This window comes from Arvicola amphibius, chromosome 2 (genome assembly GCF_903992535.2).
Source record: "Arvicola amphibius chromosome 2, mArvAmp1.2, whole genome shotgun sequence".
Lineage (NCBI taxonomy): Eukaryota > Metazoa > Chordata > Mammalia > Rodentia > Cricetidae > Arvicola > Arvicola amphibius.
In genome coordinates this window covers 185,730,086-185,744,955 of record NC_052048.2, presented here as the reverse complement: position 1 = coordinate 185,744,955, position 14,870 = coordinate 185,730,086, and the positions used below count along the sequence as shown (strand labels likewise).

At 44.2% G+C, this 14,870-nt stretch overlaps 1 protein-coding gene across 1 annotated transcript in view; it reads left to right on the top strand.

Moving 5' to 3' along the window:
- The window catches only part of Hipk2 (homeodomain interacting protein kinase 2), a 134,803-nt gene that overhangs the window by 85,196 nt on the left and 34,737 nt on the right, over nt 1-14,870 (top strand). The window contains 3 exon segments of the mRNA XM_042054430.1: nt 3,273-3,435; nt 9,298-9,505; nt 10,356-10,477. Of these exon segments, the coding sequence (XP_041910364.1) occupies nt 3,273-3,435; nt 9,298-9,505; nt 10,356-10,477 (493 nt within the window).

The window sequence follows — 14,870 nt, the reverse complement described above, 5'->3', positions numbered from 1 at the left end:
GTCAACGTCTGGCCTTCATATACACGCGTGTGTACACACACATATACAAACATGAACATGTTCATACATACATATGCAAAATAGAATGTTAAGAAAGAAAGAAATTATGAAAGAGAGAGGGGAAGGGAGAGAGGAGAGAAACAGAGAGTGAGTTGGTCCAGGTAACTGGAGCAGAAGGTGACAGCAAACTAACCAGAGAAATACAGAAGGAAGCTGGGTGTGGTAGAATCCATCTGTAATCCCAGCACTCGGAAGGCTGAGGGAGAGAGAAGGAGGTAGGAAGAGCTTTGAACATTTGAGTCTGAGCATGAACTGATGTTACAAGTGACGGTCCTACTCAAAGGCCTAGAGGAAACAGTTGAGTTTGTCCAGTTGAGCTGCTGCCTGGCTGTTAAGAGAAAAAGGCAAACAGATGAGGAAGTTGATGATGCTGGTGATATAGTAATTATAATCCCAAATGGAAGCTGTTGAAGGTTCACCTAAGGGGAAGGAAATTCATTAGATTCCAATGAATTGTGCCCTCTGGACAACTCTAAAGATAGTTCTGATAATAGTTATAGTTAAGTGCATCAGATGGGTGGAGAATGAGGTCAAGGAAACAGGATGCTTGAGCTTGAGACTTAATAGTCCAGTCTGAAGGAGTGGTGAGGTTGAAAACAAGGTCCTGAAGCAGGAAGTGTAGGTGTTTGACAGGTCATCTGTGTGGCCACTGAAGTATTCCTGGGTGGTCAGAAAATAGCTTGGAGTGGACCACACTGGTGGCTAAGTTCTCTGTGAATGAGAAAGAGAGGAAGGAGGTCTTTTGTGGATGGGAAATGGGTTATATCACCTCAGCCTGAACCCTGAGGTGCCTGAGACATGAAAGCATAGATTCCCATCCTTGCATTTCTGCCGGGAAAGTAGCGTGCTCCCAAAAGCTGTGGTTCCCACAGGTCCCGAGGACTGCTGAGAGAAGAGCCTGGAGACAGATGTTCTCAGACCATAGTCAGCAGTGCTATGACCAAAATTAGAGTGGACTGAGTCTCCAGGCTGAACCCAACCTTTCCTAGCCTGACAAGTGGGCTGCGGCCTCCTGAAGTGTGTCTTAGAAGATGTCAGTTCTTTTCCATAGCAGTCAGTGAAGGAAGTCAACTTGCACTGCGAGACCCAGTCTCTATTCAGGGCACGTTTGGAACAGCCAAGTTCCAGTGTAAAGAAGGACCTGCACCCAGCCCTTCCAAATTATAACATGTGTGCTGTTTCTCAATAGCAGGAGGCAGTTAAGGAGGTCTCAGTCTATCCCACAAGAAGAAAAGCAAAGCCCACCAAGTCAGCCTTCTGTCTTTGGGAATAAAGCTAAATGATAGAGGAACAGTGAAGTGAGGGAGCAGGGAGGCAGATGCTCTTCAGAGAGCTCCTATTGGCCATCTTAAGCCAGTGAAACAGTCATCCCAAAAAACTTGGGGCTTAGATGAGCAGGTCCCTATTCTTTGTGTTCAGTAAGGAAGCATCCATAGAGTTTCACTAAGGAGCCGTGACAGTTTAGAACTTGGAAGGTCAGCCTGAAAAAGAAAGACAGGCCATCCCTGGGCCTATCTGAGAGTAGGTTGATTCTTTGTGGGTTCTTAGAAGACCATGAAGAACAAGCTTGCAGACCTGTGGACCCTTGGGGCTGGGCCTAATCTGCTCTAACATAAGGTTTTGCAGGTGAAAGCGAAAGCACTCGTTTCTCTACAGCCAGGTTCTAGTGTACGCATTATAAAAGCCAGTCTTATAACCCAAAGTAGAAATACTTGTCTCATCCTAACAGTCAAGCTCAACCCATTGCAGTGAGGAAACTCTAGCGTCTGGAGACTAAGCATTGAGCCATCACAAAATCACTGAGTGCTTTAAATGTGTTCCAAAAAGAATGCATGCAGCATGATTTTATTGTCTTTTGCTCAGTGTGAAAGCGCTCAGCAGTACTCGAGGTGCTCACCAGAAGCTGTGGGTGGGCATGGCGTTGTTTACCAGTGAATATGGTTTCTTTTCTCTCTAGGACCTTCGGTTTGTTTGTTTACTATGCATTGTGTATCGAACAGCCAGTGTGATAGTCATTAACTTAGAAAGACGTAGCAATCTCTAGGTCATGTGCATGTTCAGTTTCTGAAATTTGGGATGTATCTTTCTTAAAAAGCATATTCTGGGATAGCCTACAAATACCTGTTTAGTCCAAAATAGAACAAACCTGTAGTGTATATTCAGTTATTGCAATCGACATTTTAAATTGTAGATTAAATGCGGCTTTATCTTGAGCATTAGCGCTTGAGGAAAGTGAAGCTCACAGAAAAGGCAGTGTGTGAGGAGAGAGTATGGAGCAGGTAGGTGTTCAGGAGCCGGAAGGAAGGGCGAAGGCCACCAACGGCCTTTATGCTTGTGCCTACACACTGCTTTAATACTTTGTAGTTAGGGGTTTGGTTTTGATTCACCAAGACAATGAAGGAAGAAAAGGGGAAAGAGTTCTGCTTCATGAAACTAGACAAGAATTACACACACAGATGAAAGGAAGGATTAAGGAAGTTAGGAATGTGTATGTGAAGGAGAGGTGGGGGTAGGAGTGAATAGTTAGTAATTCTCTTTCAGGCAAATTATCTGTCCTAAACCTATAACTTTACTTATAAAATTGAGACAATGATCAAAATTCTGTCTTGTGGGTGGTGTAAGACTGAAATGGAGATTGCAGCACATACCACTGCTCTCAGTGAAAATTAGTAATCGTTGTTTTCATTGCTTGGCAGGTTCCAGTGAAGCCTAAATTCATGACCCTGGGTGGGAGAATTACCTGGCTGACCTGTAGATGGCGCTAGTAGCCCAGGGTCGTTAGAATGGGGGGGGAGGTTGGGGGTAGACAAGTTGGCTCTAAGGAAGGTGGAAGTAGGTAGTAGCAGCTCCTTGATATCCTTGGTTGAAGAGTCATCTTGTTGAGTGAGAACGACAGAGGATGAGCAGTGCAGTTGGAGGTGGAAAAGTAATGGAGGAAGAGAAAATGCAGCATGTCTGTGATGGGGAACCTGCCCATCCAGGATAGGGAAGGGCAACAAGACAGTGGGGACTTCTCACACAGTGCTGACAGTTCCATGGGCAGACTTTGAGAAGGCCAGGATTTTGAAGCCAAAGAAAGCTACAGTGCTGCTTTGTTTTGCTGGATTAACCATTCTCTCCTTTTCTCACTGTTTTCTCTCCTTTCCCCCAACTTACCCCATCTCACCCTCTTTCTTGTCCCGTGTCCCTGCTTCTACCTTTTGCATAAGCAGTGTCAAATCTTGTTTCCAAAACATGGAGATTTGCAAGCGCCGGGTGAATATGTATGACACAGTGAACCAGAGCAAAACACCTTTCATCACGCACGTGGCCCCCAGCACATCTACCAACTTGACCATGACCTTTAACAACCAGCTGACCACTGTCCACAACCAGGTGAGTGGCAGACACCAGGGGAAGGTGGGCAGGGCTGTCAACTGTGGACATCAGGACTCAGGTTTTCCCTACCAGACCCGGGCAGCTTTCCCAGTGTTAATCCTTTAAGGTCTGTAAGCTGAAGTACTTGCTTCCTTGGTTAGTTTTTTAAGAGGTCACAGGGCTCTGTTCTGACTCCTGCTTTCTGAGATGGTACCTCTTCCCGTTTTCCTCTGAGCTGAGGTGGAAATGGAGCCTGCTAAAAAGTTCTAGCACCAGCATGAGTCCCTCCCCGAACCCCTGTGTCCATATGGTCTTTATTCAGCAGCAGTAAAACCTGTCCATTCTCCAAGTCATAGAAAAGCCAGCTCTTGGGTCTGTCACCAGAATCCTAGCATTACCCAAGGGATATAGGAAGTTGAGGTTTCCTTCACACAGATCCCCAACCTTCTGCAGGTTGGAAGACTCAGCAACATAGAATGTTTGAAATACAGATGAGGCTTAGGAAATAGGTACCGAATCAAGAATCTCCCCACCCTAATTCACCCGCCTCCAGAATCTGAGACTTGAACTGTTACTCCCATCTTCCAATCCCATGAGTTCCCCAAAGAAGTATTCCAGTCTTAGTATCGGTCTGTAAGTCTGTAATGATGGTGTCCCTGTGTGCTGTTGTCTCCTGTGCACAAGCACATACACACAGCTTCAGAGAAGAGAAATACGTAGAGCTAATGTGTGAATGCCGCCGCCTGTGTGTCTACTTTTAGTTGGCAGGTCCTGTCACTGATGAGCCCCTTACCCCTGGTCAGCACCGTTCCCTTTCACCATGCTCTTAGCTTGACTTCCAGTTGCTAGCGCTTCCTCTGCTCAGGCTCAGTGCCATCTGCTGCCCCCTGGAGGCCATCAATGTTTTTGATGCTGTCTGCAGAGTGAAGAGCTCATTTTCCTGCCAGCCTTGAGGTTAAGGCTTTTTTGCATTTAGGGCTTCTCAACCAGCGGTCACTGAGGTTTCCTTCATTACCTTGAGGCTTGCTTTTCCCATAAGTCTCCTTAGGAGACTCTTGAGTCTAACTCCCTAACCTCAAATCCTCTGTCCCCATCTGCCTCTTCCTTCCATTACTAAGATGGCTCACGGGAAAGGGAACTCCTCTGATCATGTGTCAGGGGTCATATAGGCTTCAGACTGGAGATCCCTGGCCATATCAGAAAAGGTCTCCTCCATGTTTCCTGTGCTAGGACAACCCATTCCAAAGAATATCACCAAAACTAAACAGAACACAAAGGCGGGTCCCAAATAAGAACCTCTGTCCCCATGGCACTGAGACCGCAAAGCTGGCCAGGGGGACTAAAGAAGAAAAGGTCGTTAACTTAGTGTAATGGTGGTGGCTTGAGCACTGGGGAACTGAAATGCTGCCCTACAAAAGCATGATCCTGAGAACAAACTCTCCATCATCTGAGCTTTGAATTGTTGGGACCTAATTAAACATGTCAGAAAAGCAAGTTCTTCCCATTATAACCCAGGTTTAAGCACTAAGGCATGCTTTCCCTCCCCTGATAATGTTACTGACAGTAAACATTTATTGTGTCAGACTTTCTTCAGCATGGCATCATTCAGTCTTGCCAGCATTCATGTGGAATAGGTATTATCATTGGCATTTTAGAGGCAGAAACTGAGGCACAAGGCAATTAGTCCTCTTCCTAAGGCTGCCTGCTAGTACATGAGATAGGTTTGGCCTTTGACGCCAGCAGTCTGTGTCAGGGTCTGCACTCTTGAAACACGTGCACTGATGAATCCTGTGGAGGTCCCCAGATACCTTTCTAGAGGGTATGTATCGCTCTCTAAATCCAACAAGACTTCTTTTGTTCGTTAGTGACCCAGTGCTGTGTTCCTTCTCTGAGCTCCTTGGAGGTTTTCTGCTCATTCTAAACATTCAGAAGTTTAGAACAAGAAAATACGCCTGCAGCTCTGTTTTAGCGAAAGGACATGGAACTAGTTCTGTGTTGCTCTGAACACATCCAGCAGACTAACCATAGGGTCTTTTCCAGGTGCTCAGTAATCTATAGTTGTTTGTGTCTCAAGGAAGCTGGGTCAGTATGCCATAATTTTTATTACTTTGAAAAACTGTTAGTAGCCAGGTGGTGATGGTGCACTCAGGATGCAGAAACAGGCAGATCTCTGAGTTTGAGGCCAGCCTGGTCTACAGAGCAAGTTCCAGGACAGCTAGGGATACACAGAGAAACCCTGTCTCAAAAAACCACAAAACAAAACTGTTAGTTGTAGTGTGAAGCGGCGGGCTGCGTTCCCGCCGCCCGGCCGCCGGCTAGCTTTACACCCGAAATAATTACACGGAAACTGTATTCTTTTAAAACACTGCCTGGCCCATTATCTGTAGCCTCTTATTGGCTAATTCTCATATCTTGCTTTAACCCATATTTAGTAATTTATATAGCACCACGAGGTGTGGCTTACCAGGAGAGATCTTAACCTGCGTCCATCTCGGAGAGGAAAAGCATGGAGACTCCCTATGGAGACTGCCTGAAGCGTCTCCCCCACTCTACTTCCTTGTTCCCACAATTCTGTTCTGTCTACTCCACCTACCTAATTTTCTGTCTCTTAAAGGGCCAAGGCAGTTTTCTTTATTAATTAACCAATAAAAAAAACATAGACAGATAACTCTCCTCCATCAGTTAGTAACATATTGAAGGGAAAGTCCTCCCCTGGGTGTTCTTGGCTTAATCCATAGGCTCAGCCACTTTACTAACTTTTCCAAGGTATCTCATTTTAGGGCATATCCTTCTCCCAAGAATTTCAACTGGGCTTATAGGTTAGACTCACATCCTGGTCTTAGAGATGTCAAATTGTAAGGTGTTTAAACATCTAGAATCACTTGGCCCATCTTTGCAACATAGGTTGCCAGTAAACTTGCTTTGTCTTCTCATTTGTCTTTGTTAGCCAGGATAGCTCTCAGCGGTCCTCCCTACCTCTCTCAGACAGGTGCGGTCACTTGTCTCTCACCTTCACATCCACTTCCAGCAGCTGATCCATAGCAGCACTGGAAACTGAGGGAAACTGTCAGCTGCTGCTGCTCACACTGGGGACTGGCGATCATGTCAGGGTCTGCGTTTCACCTTTCTCTCATCATCTTCGTAGACTCCTCTTGAGGAGCTCATGGTCTCCATGGTGAGACTTGAGCTAAAAGAGATCCAGATACAGGCTACACACATGCAGGCCAGGCAAGGCAGGCAAACAGAGGACCACAACTAGAGCCCAGGCTCTTCTCCCAAGGAGGCATCAGTCAGGATGCTGACTACACTGCCCAGCACATCATGGCAGAACCACAGATTTCTGTACACATGCACTGTCAGGGAAGGCTCCAATTTAGAGCCCTCATGCCCAGGCTGGCCCTAAAGCACAAAGGCTAAGAGTTCTTTCTGAGTTTTTTCAGAGGATTCCTATGAGATGAATAGCCTATGCTCATAGAAAGCTAAGAAAACAGCAAGTAGATTAATCCGTCCCAAAGAAAAGGGTGTATGACATTTATCAAGGAAGATAACTGAGGGTCTATAGAAAGGAAAAAGTACTGAGCCAAGATGCATACACCACATTCATGAGGCCACTACTGGAATTTATGAGCAGATGCTTAAGTGCAGAACAGGGTGCTGATGTGCAAAGTGGTCTTTAAGAGAGAATGATCCAAGGCTAGAGAGATGGCCTCTTTCAGATGACCTGGGTTCAATTCCTAGACCTACATTGTGTCTCATAATCATCTGTAACTCCAGTTTCAGGACCCACAGTGCCCTTTTCTGGCCTCTGTGGGCACTAGGCACACACATGGTACACAGATATAGAGATAGAGATAGAGATATATAGATATATATATAGATATATATTATGCAATACACCCATACAATTTTTAAAATTAAAAGAGAGAGAATGATCCTGTGCCCAAGAATTAAAAGAGAAGTAGAGAGCAAGCTGTCACTAATCAAGCACTTAAAGGTCCGAGGTGGGCACAAGAGTACCAATGGCAAAGCCAGTGGCCCTAGGGATATTTGGAAAGCAGAGGCATCAGGACAGTGACTGACCGAGGCTGGGACGATGCAGTCAGATGGGAAGACATTAGTGCCATAGCCTCAAGCAGGGGACCTTCAGGGCAGATAATGGTGTGGGGAAGCCTGGAGATGAGTGTTATGTCATCCATACACGGACACTGGCTCCTACGTGTGCACATGGTCCCCCCACCCCATAGTTTGAGGAGGCATGGCGTGGAATGCTGAACCTGCATACACAGTTAAAATATGCAGCTCAAGATCTATTTAAGTGTATCATAGGAGTTTGTAATCATTTTCAAATAAATTTATTATCTTGTACTAAAATTCAGCACAAAATTTAAGTATACAAATTGTGCAGGGCTAAAGATGTAGCTTAGTAGTGGACTTGCCTAGAGCAGTCAGGGCTCCAGGTTTGTTTGATTTCCCCAGCACCACAAAATAAAAAAAGGAAAACAAGACTTTGACCTTTTTATGAAATTTGATCTTCTCTTGAAATTCTCTTTACGTGTGTGTCCAGTATTTATTCACAGTCTACCTCCTCCTTATCCCGTAGCTCTAACAGTCTCTAGAGCAGTGTTCTCAACCTTCCTAATGCTTGGACCCTTTAATACAGTTCCTCATGTTGTAACAGGAACTCCCAACCATAAAATTATTTTGTTGCTACTTCATAACTGTAATTTTGCTAATGTTAGGAATTGTAATATAAGTATCTGATATGCAGGATATCTGATATGTGACCCCCAAAGGGATCGTGACTCACAGGTTGAGAACCTCTCTTCTATGGCACAGCTCCTAGACAATGTTCAATCTGAAGCCATTGCTAACCTCTGCTGCTCTTTACTAAGGAGAGAATATAAGCATTCCCAACAGAGAGTTTGCTTTCCTTCTATAGCTTTGTTTCTGTTGGAAGTTCTGTTTCCAAAGATAGATCCAGATGTTTGCCATATGCTGCTTTTACAGTAGCTGTGTCCTACAGCAGGCCAAGGATAGCTGCAGACAGCACTGTCTTTACATGCGAGCAAGAATCTCCTTCCAGGACTCTGCCTGGGCTTCCCTTCTGATATGTGTGCTTCTGTACTGAGACTTGTTTATCCAGGACCCAGGCCTGCAGGAGCCTCTCCCTGTTTGTCCTCCCAGGTATAGACTACCTGGATCCAAGGGGAGGAGAGGATGAGCAAAGGTGGAGCCTTGCTGGGACAAGGAAAAGAAAGACAGGCTCAGCTTTTCCCACCCTCCCCACATCATATTCCACTGTAGAATTCAAGGAACACAAAGGCTCTCAATCCAAACCTGGCCTTCTAGGATGAAGCAGACTTTAATTAAACAATTTATTTTTTTATTGTTTATTTTTTCCCCTGGTGGGGAGGAGTGATTAGGAACTCATATAGCCCAGGCTAGCCTCAAAGTCAGTACCGTAGTATTAAGATAACCTTAAGCTTCTGATCCTTCTGCCTCAGCCTCTTGAGTGCAGAGATTGCAAAATAGATACAAGATTTATGCAGTGCTAGGCATTGAACCCAGGGTTTCATGCATGCTAGACTAGCACTCTACTAACTGACCTATATCCCCAGACCCTCAAGCAAAAGGTTTTCTAGACTAAGTTAGCTTTTCAGTAGTGAGCTGTGTGGGTCTCACAAATGTGAGAATGCAGGTGCCTGCCTTCCTGTGAGGCATTCAGCTGGAGTCCTGCCCTTCTTTTTGCTTTTTTGCTCTTGATTTATGTTAGCTCTCCTTTAAATTCATTTATTTGATTTAGATTTGTGTCTCCCAACCTACCACCTCCCTCATTTTTTATTTTTGTTTATTTTTGTTTAATCCCCATCATTCCTTTAGGCTCCCACCTCCACCAGTGCCACTCTTTCCTTAGCCAACCCCGAAGTCTCCATACTAAACTACCAATCTGCACTCTACCAGCCCTCAGCGGCACCCATGGCCGCAGTGGCCCAGCGGAGCATGCCCCTGCCGACGGGAGCAGCCCAGATTTGTGCCCGGCCAGACCCCTTCCAGCAAGCTCTCATCGTGTGTCCCCCTGGCTTCCAAGGTAAGGCCGACCTGGTTCTTGCAGGACCACCTCTAGGGTTCTCACCCCTACTGCTTCCTGGAATGCTCACTGTCAGGGAGAAAGCCCTCTTGCTTCCGTTCATAGGAATGCTAGTATCACTACCTTGGAGGCTGCTCTCCTAGTGCCGCCAGCCTGGGAACAATGCGCCTTGTGCTCTAGCACCAAGTCCATTTGTTGTTGTTCTCAGCACCTGCCAGAAGCTGTGGCCCTTGCCAGCTGCCTGTGAAGAGGCGCTTTGTCTGGTTCCATTGTTATGCTGATGTCCGCTCCAGCTTCCCTTGCATGAAATGCTCTCTGAACGTTATCTGTAGAAAATTGCCAGTCTCTGACAGCCATCATAGGCCCACTTCATGTGGAGAATAGAAATTTGTCTGAAAAGTGCCTCCCTGGGCCTCCTCCCCTTTGGCCTGGCTCCCAGAGCTCTTTTCCTGTGGACGCTGAGCAGTTAGAGATGACGGTGGACCTCGTCATACTGCACATGGAAAGCTCAGGGACAGAGTTCTGCAAAGCACCCATGTGAGCATGCACACCAGTGCTCGGGTTCCATCTGTACAGTCCAGAGAGAGCCCGCCGCTGTCCCCATGTCCTTTGCTGTGACACTCAGCCGTTGCTTTCCTCTTGTGATTTGTTGTCTTATCTGTCCCGTTTTGGACCTCACATAATTTAACTTTGGAGAGGTGTGTTTGTGGGGAGTAGGAGACTACTTTTAAGTTAGCAGCTACAAGGAAAGTGTCCCATAGCTGAGCAGTAAAGCTAACTCCGTGGCTAGGAGCGGTCTCTTCATCTTTCAGTCATTCACTTCCTCCTGTCCTCACCATGCACTAAACAGGCCTGCAGGCCTCTCCCTCCAAGCACGCCGGCTACTCAGTGCGGATGGAAAATGCTGTTCCCATCGTCACTCAAGCTCCAGCAGCTCAGCCTCTTCAGATTCAACCAGGCCTGCTTGCTCAGGTAATTCTCTTCTGTACTGCTCATATTCCCGTCGTCCATGTTAATGCTTTTCCAAAAGACATGTATCTCTACTGACTCCCTCCATGGTAATGAGGTAGGAGCTCCCAGGCAGTGGAATATGTCAGTAATGTTCTAAATGATCCCTGAGTGAATTACCTCCCTAAGTATCTAGTGACAATTCCAAGAAGAGATTTAGATACAGAGAGTCTAGGGAAATTATTATTTTACCTTTGTAAAGCAAATCATCGAGGAGACCTGGGTTTTAATCCTAAATCTGCTAGTAATTCTCTGTGACCTAAGGCGGCAAGTCAGTTAACATCTCTTTGCCTCCAATTTCTTTCTTGTAAAATAGAAGTAGTTCTTATAGCCAAAGCCCTGGAGATTATCCCTTCATTTTTAGAGATGAGAAAAAAGGTGACTTGCAGAAGCCATGGGCTGGAACCTTCCTTTCAATCCATAAAGGTATTCTAACTGTGGAATGAGATCACAAAGATGAAAAATGATCGGAAATGTGTAACGAGTTTATAGTAACAGTGCTGGTGCAATACCAGAAGTCAGTCCTGAAAGACACTCGAACTCTGATACAGTTGTACTGTTTTTAATGCCAAGCACTTTACAGTTAATTTCTTTAATCCCACAATACAGAAAGATACCTGTCTCTACTTGGGACAAGTAAGGAGACTGAAACAGGGATTTGCTCAGCGCCATACAGCAGCTAGGCAGGGTGGGCAGACCTGTCCTACCAGTACTCCGCTGGCTACACAGTGAGTCTAGGCCACCCTATGCTACACAGTGAGACGCTGTCTCAGAACAAAAGCATTACACAACAGCAAGATGTCCGAACCAGGACACACTAGACATGACACAAATGTCCACCTTTTCCCACTGTCTTAGACCATTTCCTATCTAATATGCCTTGACCTGTTAGTGTCAACTTTACTTTTAAATAAGGTAGCTTCCCAAAGGGTTTTCAAACGGTTTGTTTATAGAAGTGATTTCTATATAGAAAATAGTTTATAGATAGTTGATTGCATAGGTCTGTTCTTGGCTCTCTTGTAGTCCATTGGCCTCTAAACATCCAGTCTTCACCATAACATCTGTGTCTTGATATCTGGTAGGGAATGCCCTGGTCTTTTATAGGTTCTTCAGATTTTCCTTAGGTATTCTGGTTCTCTTCTTTTCCATACCCACTTCACCATCATTTCTTCATAAGAATGTTGGTAACAAAACAACAACAACAAGCAAATAACTATCAGGTAAGAAAGATAGCTCAGCAGTTAAGAGTACTGGCTGTTCTCCAGAGGCCCTGGGCTCAAAACCAGCACCCACATGGTGGCTCACAACCCTCTGTAACTCTAGTTCTAAGTTATCTTGTGACTCCCTCTTATGGCTTCTGCAGGCACAAGACACACACATAGTGCACAGAAATGCATGCAGGCAAAGCAGTCATATACATAAAAATAAATAATAAATATTTTACAGTTTTTGTTACTATTGATTTTATTAATTATACTTGTAATCATTTGCTTTCAATCTATAAGAATAGAACTGATTTGGGTCATCAAGCTAGCCTTCTGTTTTTATGAATTCTTTTTGGTTGCAGATAATAGTTTTGTTTCTTGCTCTTCAATCCTTGCACTTTTTCCTATTGCTCAAATGTCCTGGGCTGAATAGAGCAGTCCAAATCATGCTTAATAACAGGTGAAATCAGGGAAATTGTTGTAGCTATTTCCTATTAGGCATTGTATTTCTTCTAACTATTTAATGGAGATAGTTTGTCATGTTTTAATTTTTTTGGTTTTTTTTCCGAGACAAGTTCATTTTTAAATAAGTTTTGTATATGTCAAATATACTTTCTCATCTATTTGGATAACCATATAACTTTGTTCCCTAATCTGTTTATGTAGCAAGTTACATTAATAGATTTTGTAGTGTTAAATCACCCTTATATTTATGAGATAAACTCTGATTATCTTTTGCTTGATATGATGACATGCTTTTTGAGCTGTTTACAACTACTGTGATTAGTATTTTTGCATCAGTGTTCATGGATGAGAAATGACACATGGTTTCCCTTTCTTAGGGAACCCTTATCTAATTTGAGTTCACCGTGGCTACATACAGTCCCCTACAAACTTGGATAGCGCCACCTCTTCTGTGTTCTAGAATGGTTAAGATTGGTACTAACCATCTTTGCATCTCTTTATTCTTAATCTAAACTAACACTGCTTAAGTGACAGTCAACACCATCGATTGGTGACACACAAAGCTGTGCATGCCTTGTCGAAAGGGTGTTAACAGAGAACCTGTGTTTAAAATGAGCTTGTCCCTTCCTCTTTACAGTCCTTTTAACTTCCTTTATTGTTGTTGTTGCATAGTTCTTTGGTGAGGAGTTCAAAAAAGGCCACTATAAATCAAAGAAGAGCTACATAAAGATCAGTTCAGGCCAAGACATCTGTTCCCCCTTTATCTGAGTGTCAGAAGTCCAGACCAGCCTCCCAGTGAGCCCAGAGTCTGTAGATTTCCCTGTGTACTTTCCAAAGTAATTACAGACCCTTTTTTGTATTTGCACACTGAATCCAAATACGCTAGTAGTGAGCTCTGTTAGAAATCCTAAGCATGGCTTGCTAGCTAACAGGGGCATTCCTCATTGTTCAGTGGAGTAGAACCAACAGCCTCAGCATTTCTGAATTCGTCCCAGTCCTTGAATCATAGTGGGGAGGAGTTTTGTATCCTTGGCCAGTTGAGTCATATGGCCAGGGTCCCTGTATTTCCCTGAGGACAGGTGACTTCTTTATAAACTATCCACTCTACTGAAACCCAGTGCTTCTCACTCTAAACCTCCATTGGTGGCATTTTCAACAGCCAATCTTTGCAGCCATTGTCTTGCTATCTACTTCTACCTCATTTGGCACTGAAGCTGCTAACAGATAAGTAGGTTTGTTCATGCCACCTTCGTGGAGGTAACACCCACACCAGGTTCCAAGTAAGGCCATTGTGTTTGTGTTCTCCATAGAGTACATTTAGGTACTGACTGAGATCATGGGAATTAGATTATCCGTGTGCACACACCAGGTGCACCACTTGCTGGCTGTCTTTGAGGATGTGAGTTTTGACATTGAAATTTCATCCTTTTTCAAAGTAATACAGGTACATAATTTTTTAACTTATATGACAGCACACATTTTACTAAAAGAAAATATAGTCCTCTCTCTATCCCACCTTTAATTTCTCCTATCCCAAAACAACCTTTAACTTGACCATTCATTATGTAAATCCATATAAGTAACATTTCTATAGTGTTTTTCATTTGATTCTTCTATATTTTATCCTAAGCTGACTTCCTATTTGTATAATAAAACCTTAGCTCTCAACCGTCCTGATGCCATCTGCCTCTCCCTCACTCCTTCATTCTGCCATTCTTCCAAAATAATTTGTGACTCAGCTACTTCATACTGTTTGTATAGTTATCGATCTTGTAACATTGCCCTTGATGAGCTTCATGATACACCACATTTCCTTCCTTGTATGGCTGTCTCATTTTCCCACTGGGTTATCTTCTTGTATAGCTTATTGTTGAGTCTCAGATCATTCTAGAGCTGTAAGAGGTTTCTGTGTTTGACGTGTTTAGGTTGAACACACTGAGTTCAGTGTATTATTTGTCTCTAGGAAACCTTTTATACAGTCCTTGTCCACAGAGATCTCAAGATTTACAACTCCGTGCTTTCTCGTTGTCTTCCCATGCTTTGTCCTGGACTCCCTATTCTCCTTGACTCTGAGTTTTGTTCTTGTAGTTGTTTCTCCTTTAAGAATATTTTCTGTTTTCTCTTTGCAAAATTCTTATTACATGGATATTGTTACTTCTATTTTTGTGTGTGTATGATGTGTGGGTGTGTTGATCCATATATATTAGTGGTGGGTGGACACAGTACTGGCTAGTTTTATGTCAAGTTGATACAAACTAGAGTCATCTGAGAGGAAGGAACAGAAAATGCCTCCCTAAAAACAGGCTGTAGACAAGCCTATAGGACATTTTTTAAGTTAATGATTGATGGAGAAGGGCCCAGCCCATTATGGATACTGCTACCCTTGGCCGAGTGGTCCTGGATTCTATATATTGAGGAAGGGTCTCTCATGTGAATCTAGACCTCTCTGACCAGTGTAGTCTAGCTTTATAGTTTGCTGGAGAAATCCTGTCTTCACCTCCCAAACACAGGGATTGCATATGGGCCACCATTCCTGCCTGGCATTCACATGGATGCTGGGTACCCAAACTCTGGTCCTCACACTTTCAGGGAAACACTTCACCCACTGAGCCACCTTTCTTACCAGCCTGAACGTTTATACTTCTAAGTAGATCTTTTAGTGTTTCTTCTCTTTCCCTCGTGTGTGC